Genomic DNA, 19,917 nt, shown 5'->3' with positions numbered 1-19,917 from the left:
TGTGGTCCGCTCCTTCATTCTGTGACTTTAATAAACATTTTGAGATAGGAAATTTGCAAAATGGCATATTTTTTGTTGGTGAGAATAAACTTTACTGTAAATCATTGCTTATGCTCCACTTTAAATGTATTAAATACTGTTTCTGTGGGTGAACATCGACTCTTGTGTTGATCTGTTACTTGTAAAAAGGTGTATTTATGCCAGAGGCTGTGTATTTTTTGCTTTGTCTTCATCAAGTACCCTGAGGCATGTTTAAAAAGACCCTTTTTAGGATGTTTAGTGATCCCATGACGCGAGAACCTTAACTGTCATAATGACACAGACAAACCACACTCATTCAAATACATTGCTGTCTAGTCAATGGTACTTTGTAGTACTGTACAGTGGGAAAGTCTCACCAAGCTGCTGGTCACAATTCTCCTTAAAATTTAATATACCTCGTTAATGCTTAGTTGCAAACACTGAAGGATTTTTATGATTATAATCATGTGTTATAGCACCTAGTACTGTTACTAGGCAGCATACTAAGCAGCTTAATGAGATATTATAGCACTTTTTGTTGACTAAAGCAAAACTCAGTTCATTGTTTCCAAAGCTTGACCCTCAGTTGTACAGAACAGAGCATTATCCAGCATAAGAGTGGGAATATTATTTCACATTCTTGTAAATCGCAATAAAGGTTTGTCCATTTGTAATATTCTTCAGTTGTTTATAGCTGAAAACTGTTATTACTCTACTGACACATATTATACACACCTACAGTAAGTCTCAGTGAGAAAAATGTTTTATTTGTCTTTCATTTATATTGATCCCTTTCAAATATATAGTGTTTTTTACTTTAAATGAAAAATATGCTTACACATGTCTTTTAGCACTAAGATAAGAACATGTTTACTTGTGTAACCCCTTGGTTTTAAGTGGTATTGTTAATGTTGTAATTGTTATATACATGCAGTTAAATAACAACAGTATTGCTCTGTTTCATTAAGGCGTGTAATTGAAAGTATTCTGATCTGTTGGTCGAAGTATTTTAATTATGCTGTACTCAGCATGCTTACAGTACAATTATTCCTTCTAAAATTGCATTACAATTGTCTCATGTACTTGAAGATATATATATTTTTTAATTTGCCATAATTTCAAGCTGTTTTATTTGAATATCTGTCATACTGTAAAATTAGCTTAGTACTAGATTGTTGATGTATTAATGCACCATCAAATAGCACAAGATGTGGTGTTAGATGCTGTAAGTTCTTTTATATTTATGTATGACATTGAATTTGGCTTTTCTTGTCCTTTCAGGATGGAGGAAACTAGTTTGTGCCTTGGTGTGTCTTCAGCAGTGCCTGAAGCTGATGCCCATCTTAGCAACACTGTACTCAATGGCCAGTATCCTATAAGCCAGAAACTCCACCAGTTAACAGCACAGCTTGGCCATGCCTTTCCGGATCTTCAGAATAGACAGATTCCTGAAGAGAAAGCTGCTACTCCACTAGATGAAAAGAGTCACATGGCTTTGGCCAGCCAACCATTAAGCAGTCAGATGGCCTTGCTTGCCAACCAGCTCAACCGAGACATTGATACTAGTCTTAGCATGAATGGCAGGGTGGATCTGCAGCAATTTTTGAATGGACAGAATCTGGGCATCATGTCTCAGATGAACGACATTGAAGATGATGCCCGAAAGAACAGAAAATACCCATGCCCCCTTTGTGGAAAGCGATTTCGTTTTAACAGCATCCTGTCACTGCACATGAGAACCCACACTGGGGAGAAGCCTTTCAAATGCCCGTATTGTGACCACAGGGCTGCTCAGAAGGGCAATCTGAAGATCCATCTTCGCACACACAAACTGGGCAATCTTGGGAAAGGCCGTGGCCGAGTCCGCGAGGAGAACCGTCTTTTGCATGAGCTTGAGGAGAGAGCCATCCTGAGGGATAAGCAGATGAAAAGCAGCCTTCTGCAGCCTAGGCTGGATATAAAACAGCAGCCTCAGCCTCTCCAGCACCAGCACCTGCCCATGCAAACTCAGCAGCAACAACAGGCGCCCGCCACTGCTAGTGGTCTACTCACTCCCACCGGCCACAGCACTCCAGAGACTCTGTCTCAGCCATCACCCTCTCCCAAGCCAGCCAGCGCACAGGAGGAGCAGGCAGCCCCTCCCTCAGGCTTCCGCTGCACATTTTGCAAAGGGAAGTTCAAGAAACGTGAGGAGCTGGACCGCCACATCCGGATACTGCACAAGCCCTACAAGTGCACACTCTGTGACTTTGCGGCTTCTCAGGAGGAGGATCTCATCAGCCACGTGGAGAAGGCCCACATCACTGCTGAGTCAGCCCAGGGTCAAGGTTCTAGTGGCAATGGCGAGAAACCAGCCAGTGAGTTCAGATGTGAGGTTTGTGGCCAGGTCTTCAGCCAGGCCTGGTTCTTGAAGGGCCACATGAGGAAGCACAAAGATTCCTTTGAGCACTGCTGCCAGATCTGTGGGAGGCGCTTCAAAGAGCCCTGGTTCTTGAAAAACCACATGAAAGTCCACCTGAATAAACTATCAATTAAAAATAAATCCCCCTCGGATTCTGAAGTGCCCATAAGCATGAACAACATGGCACATGAAGCCCATGCAAACTTGTACTCCCGATACATTTCATGCTTGCAAAGTGGATTCCTTTCACCTGATAAGGCAGGTTTATCCGATCAAAACCAGATGCTCACTAAGGCCGGGATTGCAATGAAAGAAAAAGAAATGCTTGGAAAACTGTTGGCACCAGTTGCTAGCATGGGCCATAATTTGCCTGAAGGAGAGAAACGGTCTTTGCTGGGCTGCTTGAATCTGGTGCCTCCTCTCAAGTCAAGTTGTATGGAACGCTTGCAAGCAGCAGCTAAAGTGGCAGAAATGGACCCCCTGAATAGCTATCAGGCCTGGCAAGTTATGGCCAGGGGAATGGCTATGGATCAAGCTTTTCTGCCTAAAGAGCAGCACCAAGTGCCACACAGTCAGGAAGAGGCCATGGTCAATGCAGGCCTAGTCTTTGCTAAAGAGAAGCATGAGTACCTTGTTGTGGCTGCTGATGGTTCCAAGCAGAAGCTGCATGCTGAATCTGTGCAGTGTACAAAAAGCAGCAACCTTGTCTCTTGCAAAGATGATACCTACGACAACAGTAGAGAGTTCATGTCCCACAACATTGGTCAAAGCCTTGAATACATGAAGGAAAAGCCTACTGAATGCCCTGATTGTGGAAGGGTTTTTAGAACTTACCATCAAGTGGTTGTCCATTCCCGTGTGCACACGAGGGACCGCAAGCAGGGAGAAGAGGGGATCCATGGCTGTCTGGATGAGCGCCGGGGTTCTGCAAGTGACCCGGAGTCGCAGTCCATCAGTAGGTCAACAACCCCTGGCTCTTCAAACATCACTGAAGAAAGTGGAGCTGGAGGAGGTCTCTCGCAAACAGGCAGTGCCCAAGAAGACAGCCCCCATCCTTCCTCTCCTTCCTCAGGTAAGAAGTTCCTATTCCTAGCAGACCCACTTTGCATCTTCTTATCAACACTCTTTGGTGTTCAGTGACAGTAAAACAAAATATAACCATAATATCAGAAATGGTTAAGGATTGAATGATCTGTTCATATTTGGGAAGTTTCTGGATCTTATAAACCATTTTTGTAGCATGCAGAATTTGAAAAAATTGATGCTATCTTAAAGTATGACAGTTCCAGTCCACATGTACTTTTAATTGCAAGTGGGTTTGAAGCCATCCAATTCTATAAATTTCCTCTATTCTAATTAGGACATGTACAAAATGCAAAAAAAAAAAAGGATAATGTCTATGAAGAACTAAAAAACAGCTTTAAAATATAGGTGGAAATATATTTTCTTTAAACTGGTTTCATATTTTAATAAACTATGGAATGGCCAAATCTCCTTTTAAAAGAAAGGGACTGAATTACTTCATTGTATAATGTGACTTTTACAGTAAGTCACATAGGATATCATGGTGATATCACAGTTAGTGCTGCAGCCTCACAGCTCCAAAGTCCTACAGTAAGTTTGATTCTGGGCTCAGGAATCTTCCTATATGGAGTTTAGTTGTCCCTATGTTTTGTGTATGTTTTTGTCGGAAGGATCATTTTCCTTCCACTTCCCCAAGACATATTGGCTAGGTTTGATTGGCTGTTCTAAATTGTCCCTTTCTTTGTTGCTCTATGATGGACTTGCATTCGGTCCCAAGAGAGAGCTGCCTTGTGCTCTCTGTCCTACCTTGTGCTCAGTGTTTCCCTGATAGGTTTGGGCTTGCAGTGACCCTCACCAGGATAAGCAGCTCACTGATAATGGATGTATGGGTAAGTTTTTTAGCACTACCTGTGCTAAATGTGCCAAACACCAGTCAATTAATCAATCCAACAAAATGGCTCAAGAATAATATCGATGGTTTATTCTGAACTGTGCGCTTTTGTGCTTATTCAGAACTGTGCCTTTTTGAGTTGTATTCTTTAATTTTCAACAGCAAAATGAAGACATGATGGTAATGTGAATGTAAGCATGATTGTCATGCGGTTTCGTGTACAACTAAATTATTTCTGGGAGTAAATTCTTTCAGTTCTATTTTAGTGTAGAAACATCAATATTCTGGGCATCATTGTAAGCCAAGCAATTCCAATTTAACAATTTGTATACCTAAATTTACGCATGTGCAGCATGAAATAAGCATGCAAACTATGGAAACATCTGAATTCATGTAACATCACTGGTTTTCCTTAGCACCTAATCTCTGAATGCACTTTGGGAAAAATAGCCAGTACTTGGTTCAATGCATCGACTTGCTCCAGTTGTTTCCTGAAGACCCAGCCACCCATACAGTGAAAAGGGCTTCACCTGGGTTTCTTTTGGTACCTCTTTTTGCTTCACTCAGCTTCAACAGATTGCCAGTGACATGAATAAATCTGTTAATTATAAGGTGAATTTACCGTCAGTGGTTGTTATATAACTGCCAAAGGACTACAAAGGGGCCCTGTAAGATTTAAGCAAACCAATTCAATTCCTTGTGAAGAAAGAAAATCGGTGCAGCATTTGTTAAGCAAAACACTTAAAATCCATGCTGTGCATTCCGCACATTCTCATGATACTTAATGCCTCTGTTCAAATACCCATGAAACACTCTGTCTACTTCCAAAGTCACAGCTTTCTTTACAGGATACTACTTACAGGACCAGAAGATGGAATGTGAATAAAGAATATAGCAGCAACAAGACAGACTATTATTAATTCAAATATTAAAGACTGTGAACCTACTACTGCAGAAAGACCAAAAGCTTAATAGATAAAGTGTATATTTACTAGTTTTTAAAGAGGCTGTTGCTAATGATTATAGAACTTTTAAAGGTAACTTTCTCAGTCCTCAGGGTAACTGTCTAAGGCTAAGTAGCTTGCTTATTAATTGGGTCATGACTATGTGATAATCAGTTTGTTTAAGCTAAACAAGACACTAATTAAAGATATACAGTACATATAAAGCAGGTCAAAATTTTTTAAAATGCATTTGCAGAGTAAAATATGCTTTTAAGTTGTAGGCTTAGCTCTAAGCAACTTAATTTCATCAGTACAGAAGAAATTGTTTATTTATTTACAGTACCAGCTAGTTATATTTCTTATCTGCTCCATGTAGTGCAATGGTTTTAAACATGGGATTGGCTATGTTTATTTTAATCTAAGAAATAATAACAGACAACCCCCACCCCAATTAGGAATTAATGAAAATGAAACAGAGATAAAAACCTCTAGAACTGTTTTCTAATACAGACTATTAAATGAAAATACCATTTAAGGGAGAGTCAGGGATACGTGCTACGGAAGTCATTATCTTCAGAATTATATAGCAGGAAGTTTTTTTTCTTCATAAAATCACAAACATAGCTTGTAGCACTTAGGATTCTGCTCTTCATTATAATTCTACTCAGCATACTATAAGACATTTTAAAAGTGTTAAATTCAGTATACTTGGAGTGTAATTTTCTTGAGTAGCTAACTCAAAGAAAATCTACAAAAATCACAATTCTCTACTGTGTGGTTCACCAACAAAAATATCCTGTAGATTAGGAAACAAAAACTAAATGAAAAATGGAAACAACTGCACTCCAAATTCTTTGACAGCTTTTTTCTAGAATAACCAGTTAGAAATCTATATTTTAAAGTGCTTCATTAGGTTTCTTAGGTAGATTCTTTCAATGCTTAAAAGAGCAAAGAGATTGATTGTAGTACCAAGATGAAACCCGTCTGTTTATCTACAGTTCAGGTAGTGCTGATGGGCAAAATGCCAGTTTTTGCCCACACAGTTCTGTTAATGTGCCTTAAAGTTGACCTTGAGGGCTTGCCCTCTGTTGGGGGAAAAAGCTAGCCCAATCTCTTTGCTTAATTCATTCACAGAATAAAGGCTACACATCATGCAGAATTAAGAGCTGACATGGAGATTGGTGCTCATGAGGCTAAATAAATTCATTCTACCCAGCATTACACCTGCAATTTCCAGGTGAATAATGTAGGTATCTGTACCAAGGGCTTGACTTTAAAGTAGATAAGCACACAAAAAAGTGAAACACTCATTGCTAAAGATTATGATGCATTACATTCCCCAAAGAGTAAATGTGCTGCATACTATAATTATCCATTTAAAAAAGATACAGACAAATTCATGCATGGAACATCCTGCTAACTGTAAAATAAAGGTATTCACTATCTCAATCTTGTACTATACTAGGCAAATGGAAATATAAAACAGAAAATATGTCTGTGAAAAGCAGTTCTTGCTGACATACAGCGCCACTTAGGAAACTTGTTAAAACAGTATTTTTTTCTTCACAAACAGCATGCGTCTGACAATGCCTCTGTAACCTCTTTCACATTTAAAAATGCACTTTTTTCTTAGCCCAGAGAAAGCTGATTTATTTTGCATATCTGTTGTATAAATAACCCCTTGTCTCTGTGACAGAATTAAACTTAAATTACAAGAATGATCAATAATATTTCAGCAGTGAAAAAAAAACAAAGGTCAATGTTAACACCCTTATTTCATTAACATCTTTTTTAAAAAAAAGGTGAAATCACTACTTTTTAAAAATGTCCTTTAAAGACCTTTCTACTTTGCGCATAGTAATAAGTATTAAATATAATTCTTTTTCAATAGACATTTCAGATCCTCTTCCCTCAGCTTCTTATTACGTTCCTTTTACTTTTTTTCCTACAAGATTGGTTTGGCTAGGAAGACACTTGTAATTTCAGATTCTCCACAATGAATTCCACTTTATAAACAAGGGTTCCAAACTTGATAGTATTTCTGAATACATTATGAAACCTTTTCAGAAGGGTGCTGCTCAGAACGGATCTGAGAAGACGACTTACAATGAATGGCAGGACTGAAGCCATTGTGACCTGATGTAATACTTTGTAAAGGGGGATTGAGAACTGAGGAGCTATTTAAAACGTCTTGCTCACTCTGAACAGAGGAGTGAGGTCAACTTTGCAATCAAACAGTTATGGCAAAGATGTGTGACAATTGCTGGCAGGGCGAAGCATGGCATGCATCTGTTTGTTGTGCTAGTAAAAGGATGTTTGAATCAGTGAACATGTGAAAATGACACCAGTGAACCAGAAAATGTGTTTGTGTTGCATCTCTCCTGACTGCTGAGAACCAAAATCAAGATCAACCGCTGTACCCAGGACCTTTGACTTGCAGAAAGCTTTTTGAAATGGGGATAAACTAGATCCTTTGCTGCCCACTTACACTATTACCATGTGACTGTGCAGCATTTTCCTCTGTATTTAAATAATTTCAAGTGAAAAAAAAAACAACATTTTGCACGACAATATATGTATTCCCTTACAGCTAATATACACATTTGTTTTATGTGTACTGTATATTACAAATTAAAATCCTTTCAAATTAAGATCTGTTTTGTCCCTAGCAGCTTAGTTTTAAGGCAACAACAAATTTGATTATGTGATTACATGATTGCAAAAAGGTAACTAAACAAGTGGACAGTTGTTACTCTGTAATTACTATGTAATTAAAGCAACATGACCAGAGGTGTATGTGATATACAGTAATTACATGATATCAACAGGACTTAAATACCTTTACTTTAATATTGACAAATGATTGGCTAACATGATCTCTACCCACATTGAACAAACACTGTTATAGCTGAAAGGGTATTTTTTTAGAATATTGTTAGGGTTTCTGGTGGGATTTTCAGTATGCAAAAGTAAAATAAAACTAAGAAGCAGTCCTTATTTATTTTTTAAAAAGGCTTTCCTTCGTTATCCTATGAGTTTGAAAACATGTTTTAAAAAACACATCAGTTTTCCCCAAGCAGAAAGACTACAGTACATTCAGATACACCCTTAAGTAAAATGGAATAAGGTCAGAAATAGCATTTTTGAAAAGATTTAGTGTCCAAACGATAATAAACTAGTACCTGATGGAATGATCAGAGAGTTAGTTTGACGTATGGATTCGCTAAAAGTGATTTTTCCGCTTGCAGTGTTTTGTGTCAACTTTGAAATGAGGACAACCTTTTCTGTATATTTTTTGCTGCTAATTAGGAGGATATCTGTATGAATTATGTCAGTGTCTCTCTTATAATTGACTTCCATTACTGCTTTAGAATTTGAAAACCCAGCATTTACTAACCTGTGATTTACACACTGCTTTGAAGCCTTTCGCTTCAATATGTCATTTTTTTGTCATAAAATTCTAAAAGATTTCTTTTCATATTAATAAAATTTATTACCGAGCCACATAGGTCAGAAATATGAGGTATTTAATTTTTAAAAGTCCTGCTTCGGTGCTAATTGTCAGTGTGCAATACTGATTGACAAGTCCTGGATAAATGTAGAATTTATAAATGCCTCACTATGAATAACTACAATAAAAGGGTTATTTTTTCCTCCTTTTAGAGCATTAATGTGGTTGTGCTTTATAAGGAAAGTGATTCATTCAATTTGTAAATATTACCTGTAATCTCAATTTCTTTTAAGGTAATTGCATTTGAATATTCTAGAAATTCTGACATTATTTGTATCAAACTGCTAAGTGTTGTTATTTTTATACAACCCTGAGTGATTATTACAGGACAAGATTCATGAAACATTATCATTCTGTTCAATGTCATAATGATCACATTAGGATTCCCAGCTTTGATATAGAAGTGATGCAGAAAAAATACACTGTGCGTGTAAACTGCAGGCATCAAACATATGAAGGTTTTTAATTCCCCATATTTGCCAAAACATTGCTTACCTTTCTCCTGAACAAGCTTCCTTGGCACTGTAATGCAGTTTTTAGTCTCTCAGTTTCTGTTTTATGTTTTTATAATTAAAACATAATATTTATCTTTCCATAACAGAAGGCTGCCTTCCTAGGTAGATAGGCTATTTGAATTTTAATATTTTAAGTACATGAACATAATATCTCTTTGACTGTTCAAGAAAGCACCATTCCTAAGGTGGAGGTGTTTTGTATTTGAAGTTCTCATGTACATATGTCCTGCTCAGTGAAACAATTATAGGGGAGTGGGTTTGAAGTGAGAAGCAGTTAATGGTCTTCTTCGAAGCACTGGTCCAGATTTCTGAAATGACATATACCATACAGTACATGTGCCATTCAAAACGCAACAGAGCATCTGAACGTATAAAGCTATAAACATATGACTTCAGACAGTGTCTGGGCTTCAGGGTCCGGCACACTTTGATGTAACATTCATCAACGGTACTGTATGTCTGACATCCAAATATGTGTAAACTCCCTTTTTTTATTGTTGTTGCCCTTGTTGCTGCATATTTCCCTTGGCCATCCTGTAATGTAGAATTCTTCTCAAATAAAGGGTATATTTAAATAAATTATGCTGACATAAGAATGTGTAGTTCTGTGCACTGTTTGAACAAGTTAAGTTGAGGGATGATTGAGGTTGTTCCCATGTGAAAGAGCAACTGAATACATTGACCTTTGGTTCATTAAATATGGAAGACCAGCCATATGATACCATGACAGAAGAATTGCTTAACACACAGGACAGCATGGGCCCAGGAATGCAAACTAAGGACACGAAAACATGAAAAGAGATTTTCTTTTAAAAATCGATTCTAACATGAATGTAGATGCATATTAAATCAGCTGTAGTAGTTTTTTTTTTGGTAGCCTTCTAACGTAGGCTGGAGCATATTCATTACTCAGCTATGTTCTTCCATTCCATACTTGTGCCTAACCCTATTGACAGACTACATAAAAAAACCTTTTGTGCAAGCATCACAGCTTTGACATGAGGCAGATAATGACATGAAAAGTTTGCTTCAGTTTTAGCGATAGTCATCTCCTAATCAAAGAGCAAAAAAACGGGGAAAAAATTTTAAGTCCAAGGATTAAGATCTCCATTTTTTTGCTTGTGCATTCCAATTGTTCTTAAAATATTTGGCAATGTCAATTAGTAACTGAGCAGAGCTAGCTGATGAACACAATTTTCCACTAGACTGAGCACCCTATTGTTGTCGAGCTAACAGCAGATTTCTGAGGTCATTATCATTCCCTGTTAGCTCTGCCCAGCTGCTCCACTCGGCTCTAGCCAAACTTTACACCGCGGCTCAGGGTAGCAGGCAGCAACAGGGGGCTGGGAAGGGAGGAGTGAGAAGCTGGCTTAACACTCAGAGAGGGAGAGAGAGAGATGAAGAGAGAAAGACAGAGAGAGAAACCATTACTTCTTGCAGCAGGAAACAGAAAGTAAAAACTTTCTAAGATATTACAGCAGGAAAATCCGCTTTCTAGGCTGACTTCCTGCTGGCTTAGCCAGCCATTTCCCCTAAAGGACCTTTGCTTGCAAGTTGGGAAGGCACCGGCTAGCTGAATAGACCACAGCAAATTGAAGTTATGTAATTTCCACCACAAATATGTTCAAAGGCTTTGGGGGGTAGAGAGATGAGGGGGCAGACTGTCAGGAGATTAAGAGCAGAAAATTAGCTCATTCACAGCTTTTTCCTTTCTTTGTGTGTCTTTTTTTTCTAATTTTTGAAGAAAAAAGAAATATAAACTAATATCTTTAACAGGCTTTGATTCCGGGATTTATAATCGACATGTAAAAATATTTACCTTTGCACACCAAGACAAGGAATCATTACTTTCATACACACCTTTTGATGTGCTGTAGATTTTTTTAGTTTAGATTTATAATACCATTTCAAAGTCTTGATTAGAGTCAATGATGTCTGTAAGAAGCTGAAAACTCACTTGAGCCAAAAATAAACAGTTGAATTTAGACTTTCTGATTAGATTGATTAGACTTTCTAGACATATAGCAAATGCCAATTGTGCATGTTTAAGAAATAACTTTGTACTTTTTAAAATAATATGTCGTTTTACTGATATTGTGTATTCATGTACTATATCATAGCTCTGCTGAGTGAGTAATCTGAATGGAATTCTACCCATCACTTGTATTGGTTAAAATAATTATGCAATAATGTAATAAAATGGCTTACCATATAGAATAATACATATACTTATTTATTTAATGTTTATATTTTTACAAAGTTGATAGATTTTATACATGTATTTTAATTTTTTATATGAAAAAAATATTTTCTCATACTCTTGTTATATGGTTAGCAATCCCTTCTGTGGATAAATTCAGATGTAAAAAAAACTCTTATCAGAACTCATGTTCAATTGCTAACCATGTTTTTGCCATTAAGCACATCTTTCAATACTTTGTTTAAATCTTTTGGCTACTTTAAAATAACACTTTAGAATGCTGCATTATTTTAAGGGGCATGGTTTAAATTTTCATTTAATAAGATTTTGTATTGCTCAGAATAATTTGCATTATTATGAATTATATATTGAGTCCATGCATTTTAAATCTAAATATAAAAGCCTGCTCTTAAATATTATGAAAATGGGACAGCTTTTCTACCTTCATGACAATATATTTGTCAGTTTTTATTACATGTGCAAAGGGAGATGCACACATCTATAATATTTTTTTCTCATAAACTATATGTATTTTTCCATACGAACTATTGTTCCTATGGAACTGGATAACCCAAGAGTTTGGGCTCCTTTACTATGCTACAGTGACTTCTACTAAGATGGTCATTCCCTGAGGCCTTGGTTGGGAACAGTCTAAAATGGTTGCCTTTGGTTTGCCTTGGTGAAAAGAGAGAATTGAATTTGGCACTCAAAGCAGGAAACTTATCTCAGAACAGGGGAAATCAAACAGAACACCCTGAACCCTTTTTTTTAAAGAAAAAAACAACAACATTTGAGCAAAAACGTACTCTTCATGCTGGATTCAATACTTAGAGCCACTCGAGTGTTCAGATTTTGCCACGGCAATTTTCCATACCTTGTGATATTTTAGTCAACCACCGAATGCAGCTTACCTCCCCAGATATAACATACTGTACATGCTGCTCCTTGTTTGCAAGAGATTTGCAGAGGCTTGTGCGTTTGTGTGTATTAGAGCTGTGTACATCCAGGCATTTGGGAAAGTGCTTACAGCAAAGCTGCAACGGGTGCAAGACTATACTAATGACCTGGCATGGGTTCAGTGCTTAGTATTACATAATACACTAACCCGCCAGATCTTCATTTTTTTAAAGGTCAGTTATTATTCTGTAATAGTGGAAGAGTGGATATGCTTTGTGCATCTGTTTCGGCAAGTTAGGTACAGTACATAAGTCTTTAAGGAAAGTGTTAGTGAAATACCATCCTTGCATATTGGTGGAATGGTCTTTTCTTTTAATTCTGCCAAGTGGAACTTTTATTTATGATACCTTAGTCTAATATCAAGCTCACTTTTTTCCCATTAAAGCAAGCTCTCCCCCTACTGGTATATACTAGGGCAACTGGTAAGTTACCAATCACTACTGGAATGCATATGGGAACTGTTTGCTTGCTACCACTTAAAATAATTAATATTACTATTGTTGTTATCCCATACAGTATTGTTCATGGTGTGCTTCCTGATTTATTTTTCCACAAGAAATATTGAAATGATTCAAATATGTTTTAGGAGAGCCACAAAAGCACAAAAATGTAATTTCCTCTCATAGCTATGTATCATTTTGTTTAGTAAAATTAAAGGTGTAGCGTTGTTTTTTTTTGTTTTGTGTTTATCATCCTAAATGAGTACTATTCTAAAAGTGACAGATTATCTGATCATTTTGTGATGTCTATGAGTCTTTTTTTTAAAAAAAAAAAACATGATCAAACCATTCAGGTTGTACTGTTCAAATGAAATCCAGAGTTTTCACGCTGAAAAGCTGTGGCGTTCAGCCCTGTTCAGATTTATAATAGCAGCCAACAAAAATGAACAACAAAAAAAAGATACTTTAGTTCATTTCAGATCGCTGTCCCCAGCATTGAAATACAACATGAAAAACGCAGACCTTTTGACTCTCCCATTGATCAAAAAATGTGATGCTTTTCTTCTTAGAACATCATGATACCTGAATAAACTTATCAAAATGAGGCTTTTTAAAATGATGAAAGCACATTTGCTTCAAGTGAAACTGTACTTTTGTTCTTGCCAGCTGTACTTTTTAATATGTTCCCAGACGCTTCCCCCTCCCACCTTTATATATTCAAAAGCTATATGTCTAATCCCACTTGCCTACCTGTAGAAAGTTTGCATTACTTGTGAGCAGCATCAAAGCACTGCTAGCTGATTGCAGCTGCCAACCATCTTGTCCCCAGTTATTAGACATCCAGCTGTCAGAAAAGCAGAAGGAAAAAGAGGGAGGAAATCTCTCACTAACCATATGGTACAAAGTTCTGCTTTACTACAGCACTTCACAAAGTGTTCAGTGCTGCTCCGTAGGCTAACTAATGTGTCTTATCACCTTCTTAATATTGTGCACTGAAATGGATTTTGCAACAGCAAGTTATAAGTGGAATTGCTGCTTACATTGAGAACATCCTGTGTAGTGTATTTTTTTTTTGATGTGGCTTTAGCAAAGAAAAGGCACATACAAAGAAATAAAAAATGTTTGAAATGACGAGGAAATTATTTAGTGATTAAGAAACATTAGGTTACATAGCATGCTCAAAGCTGTAAATTGGAGCGTTTTTTCTCTTGAATCACATGATTGTAGTTTAACTTCCTAACCTTACATGTAAAAAAAAATAAAACAATATATACTGTAGTAGTTCTTTTGTTGGCGTGTGATTAGAAACTAAGGTACTGTGATTGGTGAAAATATCATCCAAGCACAAATCTTTCCTCAACCAACCTGAAACACATGCTATTAAAATGTGAGCAGCAGAGATTAATATAGCAATAACATCATTTTGGTGGGACAGTAATGGTAATGGCCCCACTGGGTCTTTAATGACTGCTGTGCCCCAAACAAAATGAGGTAATTAGTATTATCATCCATATATCAGCCTATACAGAGTGTATATTTACGTATCCTTTCTGTCAGTGTAGTAACTGAACAAGGGCTGAGTTTTAGTAAACAGGAATCCATCATCATGAGCTAAATTCTTCCTTGCCATTCTTAACCAGATTGAGCCCTGACATTAACATCAGATTTTGAGGGCATTTAATATAAGAATGCTGATTGGTCATATCAGTAGGTTTCATTGGAAGATGACTGCTAAATGTACACAGTCTTCAAGTCTTTTTTTTTTTAAAAACTAGATGATAGATGATATTTAGGTCTGAGCATCCAATATACTCTTAAATGATACTTGCATGAAGAAGCAATACCTGTACTTTTTCTATTTATTCAAACCATTAGCAAAGAGGTATTTTCCTTTCACTTGTGTTAAGATTGCAGAGGTAGAAAATACAGAAATTGATCCATTAAAACCTGTAAGTGTTGATGTTTTTTCTCGTACTTAACTCCGTGCTCTGTTTCCAAGTCAACTGATTAGATGGAAGGCAGCAGACAGAAGATAACAATTGTATTACCAATATTCTCGGGAAGTGTGACCAAAGATATCCAGGCATTTGAACGCAGGCCTGTTACTTTTGTGTAAGCCACGTTTGTTGGTCACTAGCTTTTGTAGACGTGTTGACCTGGAGTTTATTTCTTTTGCGCTAAGCCTATTACAAAATCAATAAACAATTGTGCCTTTTTTTAAAAAAAAAGCTTTTCTCTCCTCTGTACATCCTCTAAGTCCTAAAAAGACTCTATCTTCTGCCCCGAAGAATGATAGAAAGCTAACGGATTTACCTAATTAATTTCCGAAATCAACCTTTATGTCACAGTTAGCTCCATCACAAACTAGTTATTTTTTAATTGTATTCACTGTTACTTACTGTAGGTCCACTGCTTCCATTTAAAAATGTTAAATAGTTCGCTTTGCTTTTATTTCTTTGGTCACACCTGCCTGTTTTTTTTTTCTTTTGTTTCTTCTGAAGATGTGAATTCTAGGCGCGAATCGTCACAGCTGGGCCAATTCTTTTTTGTGGTCAATACTTTTTGGTTTTAGTGCAAGATAGAGCTGGGGCATAAAATACAAGATACACAGCACAACATCCACAAGAAAACCAAAGAGGACACACAGCCTGGAAAAGTATACACACTGTATCTGTTACAAAGGATGAAAAGAGAAAGGGCGAGAGCTGCACAAGTCTGTTGGGCTAATTCTAAGATGACAGCTGCTCATCAAGAAAACATGAAATGCTTCTTAGTGATTTTGTTAAGTAATTTAATATTGTGGTCAGTGTTTACTTCACAATCGTAATTATATTATCAGCAAAATGAAAATCCGCAAAATCAGCCAGATTGATAAGCATATGAATCGACATTTTAACTCAATCTGCCACCATCTCCCCGTGCTTTCCTTTCAAATTATGCACAATGCAAACCTTTAAAATGATAGAAGGTTTTCTAATTGCCACATTCTGAAAAAGTAATAACCCTCAAGATAAAATCAGTAAACACTGACTGTGACAGCTGATATTTACAATGTGTATTAAAAAATACAATTTACAGATTTTAATTTTTGCTGTCAGTTTATAAGTATTGCGCTTTGCTCAGTAGTGGCGTAAGAAATTTAAACCCTTTTTATTTAACATTCAGCAACATAATAGTGTTACATTTATAACAAAAATGTTTGTTACAGGTCTCTTTTTAATCATTTTGAGGAGTTATTAAATACAGTAGGTGATTGTACAGTAAGTATGTATAAATCATCAACTGCTGAGATTTTGCAAATGAGTCAAACTTGTATTCACAGTGTTACAGGACGGTTATAGGTTATAGGCTTTCTCTTCCATAAGACTAGTGGTTTGCTTTGCTAGACTGAAATCATGACCCTTCAGGAGATTTACATTTTTTCATACATAATTGTCAGAATTTGACAAGCCTATGAGTCTTATATGGAGAGTTCAGCTTGCACGGTCTCTGTTTCTTCTAGTACCTTGTTCTCCCTTGTTCCTGAGTTGTTAGGGCCATGTACAGTATAGCTCCTTTATGTTGGGCCTCAGATAGCTTGGGTTGCTTGCTGAGGGACAGGTTCTCCAAACTGTTGTTCTCAAGATGGGAAAGATACTATGCAAGCACGGTTATTTCCAAATGTTGAATATGAATATAATGATTTGACAGTGGCAGTTGCGGATAGCTTCAGATTATGAAATGAGATGAATTGGAACCATGTAAGATGGATATATTTTTTAATATCTATGGTGGATACCAAATAACACTTATTGGCAGTACAGGCCTAGACCCTGCAGGTGGAAGCAACAGAAAAGTGACTATGACTGTATTGCAAAGATCAAAACTGTTTGTAAGCTCAGTCTCATGCAGGTGGAAAAAAGGCATTCGTTTTCTTCTTTGCCAGAGCTGAAGCTCATTATGGGTACAGTGAAGCGAACTAGCCACAGCTGATTAACACTCTCTAACCTATGGGGATGTCATGGTAAACACACTGTGCCTTGACTTGTTCAATCCCAGATCAGCGGTGGGACAAGGCGTAATATTAAACACATGATACACCCTGTGCCAGATTTAGCTTAAAGAGTAAATCTGTTGCAAAGGTTGCAAATCAAAAATCAAGCATAAACTGCTGTATACCAAACTGCAGTTCAGAACATATTAGATTATTGTGTAATGATAGTATGCTCCAAATCATGTCTATAATGCCACACTGCCAGTCTCACTTGTGGTGATGTTTTCTGACACAAGCCCAATACAGCATCTGTGGACTCACTAAAAGGTCCTTAAGGAAACACCAGCTTTGAGCTGTGAAAAATACAGGGCAAAAGCAATCTTGTGTGAGGCAGTAGGCGGAAATATTCCGCCTTCATACATTTAATCTGCGGTCCTTATTGTATTGATTGTTAAATACAGCATTACTGCCTTTACCAAAGAGCTAGAAAATATAGGTGTGAATTATAACAAGTGTGACAGTTCTTGGGGTTTCTGCCCTTGCCGCTCCTGCCCTGCCGGTTCGTCCCTCAGTGCTTGGGCGCGAACCCGGGTCTCTGGCGCCACACAACAGGGAACTTGCCAGCCTGGGCGGCTGAGATCTCTGTTATACGCAGGGGTATATTCGTTACATTCTCCCCCTGTTTAATTCCCCATGCTCGGCGAAGGGCCATCCCCGTACGGGAGTTCTCCTTTAGGTCAGCTGGCAAGTTCCCTGTTGCGTGACGCCGGTGATCCAGGTTCGAGCCGAGGCACCGAGGGACGAACTGGCAGGGCAGGAGCGGCAAGGGCAGAAACCCCAAGAACCGTTACACAAGCAAATGAGAAGAATAAGAAAATTGGTGCTACATGATTTAGGTAACACTTTGCAGAGTATTATTAGTTTGGGAGACTCGGAAATACGACCTTCTCCACGTCAGATAGAAAACATGGTGGCTGAAACCTCTGAATATTGAAATGTTTAACCATCTGTAATTAAGTAAAGTAACCAAGGGTAGTAACTACTGGAGTGGTATTCAGGTGGCAGAGATGATTTGCAACTGCTAGAGGCATCATTGGATCTGCAGATCTTAAGATTGGTTTTGTTTTCTTCCTCTGATGCATGAAGATAGTATTTACTGATTTCTGACTGTCATTTTCCTTTTTGCTGTCAGTATTGTTTGTTAATAAGACGTACTCTTGTGATATATCAATTAAAATTGAGAATCAGCCTTAATATGCCCTCAATATTATAACTGGAGTTTGAGAGTCTCTGAAAGAGGATTTGTAAAGCAAAACAAAAATATCCTCATGTACCTGTGGAAATAATTACAAATTGAATTTTAATTTTGAGGGCTTAATTGTTTATTACTTGTGTACTCAAGTATGTTACAGTGTTCACACCTCAGTAATTGTTTTTTTAGATATTGTGGGTACTTAAAATATTAAGTACAATAACTTGAGTGTCCACTCAACATCCATGTTATAAATATACCACTAATTTAAAATGCTTGTTTAATCACTATTTGTGTCCTGATGTACTTAAAGATAAGATTTGTGTATATTTGTGCCCCCCAAAACAATTTAACTGTTCAATGTATTGTTGTTCATTTATCTTTTTCGTTTACTCATTATTATTACTGCACCTACTCCTACGTAAAGGTAGTTATGCAGTACTAAAAAATCAACAATGGAGGACATGTAATTGAATAATTGAAATTGAAATATGGCCTCCTAGTGACTTCCATGAGACCACATTTGCCCTATGTTTTTCACAGCCATTACAAGGCACACAGTCTCATAACCACTTAGGTCATTAAAACCTGCATGTAGGTACAGGTAGGCTGCACTGATAAAAATGTTTTTTGAGATTGGCGGTGGAGCATTATGGAGATGTTTTGGAGCATTCACTTATTATACAAGCTAATATAAATTGTCATCCTGTAAAGCGCTTTGAGAAACCACCTTTAAAGGCACTATATAAAATAAAGTTTATTATTATTATTAATATGTTTTGCACTGTAGATTGTGATAGGTCCTGTTTGATTTTTCTTTTGCATTGGATTACTCCCTTCAGTGACCTTAGAATGACAAAGGGCAGAATGGGGGTGGGGAGTTTGCTAAACAGGTGATAATGTTGCAAGACCATGAAGATCATATAATATTCATTTAGCCATATTCCCATAGTCGCCTGTGTTGTCCTATCAGATCTGGAAACTTAAAGAGAGTACTTTATGTTCTTTCTTCATTTTCTCATGGGGAAACATTGACCTCATTTGTGAGGACAACAACCTCCTTGACTTTGGGGATTAAGACATGAAACCTTTGTGGGTTAATTAGGTTTAGACCTGAATTCATGTAGTTATGTTGAAATACAAAACTTGGGTGAGCTGTTGTTCAAGTTACGATTTTGCTTTTAATGGTCATAACTCATAATTAAATATTAAGAGCACCTGCATGGATATTTGCTTGAATCTGAGAACATGTCACAGCAACACTGCTGATACACAGATGTTCTACTATGGACCTTTACTTTGAACCAGTGGGGTGATTCGATTTATTTTTAAGGCTCATGTGCATTCATAACTAAGATAAAAAATATGTATTTTATATACAGTATATAGATATTTTAAGGTCTCGGTAACATGACTTTAAACATATGTGTCACAGATTATTATTTTATTGCTTTATGACTGGTTCAGCTAAGTAACACCTTTTATTTTTGTAAAGAACATATGTTTTTAAGTTAATGTGAAAAGAACTGTTACCACAGGTTTGCATACAAATAAAGCAGTTGTATCTGAATAGAAAAAAAAACAGCCAAATCTGGTAACTGTAAATGATGCACCTGTTGTATTTGTAATTGTTGAATCCTCACATTTGTCTTTAAAATAGGTATAAACATCATTTATGCATTTAATAAACATGGTGTACCTACAAATGATAATAATATTAGTGGGCAGAATATTAATTTCTTTAGCTCTTGCAAAGGAACACTAAAATGTAACGAACTGCAGGGTGAG

At 37.0% G+C, this 19,917-nt stretch overlaps 1 protein-coding gene across 5 annotated transcripts in view; it reads left to right on the top strand.

The window, feature by feature from the left end:
- Positions 1-19,917, top strand: part of znf536 (zinc finger protein 536) — a 172,155-nt gene that overhangs the window by 82,471 nt on the left and 69,767 nt on the right. For all 5 annotated transcript variants that reach the window (XM_015368638.2, XM_006641441.3, XM_015368639.2 and 2 more), the window contains one exon: positions 1,303-3,494. In XM_015368638.2, the coding sequence (XP_015224124.1) occupies positions 1,304-3,494 (2,191 nt within the window). In that variant the 5' untranslated portion in view covers position 1,303. The remainder of the gene's footprint in view (positions 1-1,302; positions 3,495-19,917) is intronic.

Source organism: Lepisosteus oculatus, chromosome 20, assembly GCF_040954835.1.
Source record: "Lepisosteus oculatus isolate fLepOcu1 chromosome 20, fLepOcu1.hap2, whole genome shotgun sequence".
Taxonomy (NCBI): Eukaryota; Metazoa; Chordata; class Actinopteri; order Semionotiformes; family Lepisosteidae; genus Lepisosteus; species Lepisosteus oculatus.
Note: the sequence above shows the minus strand (reverse complement) of the source record. Positions and strands in the feature narration are given on the sequence as shown.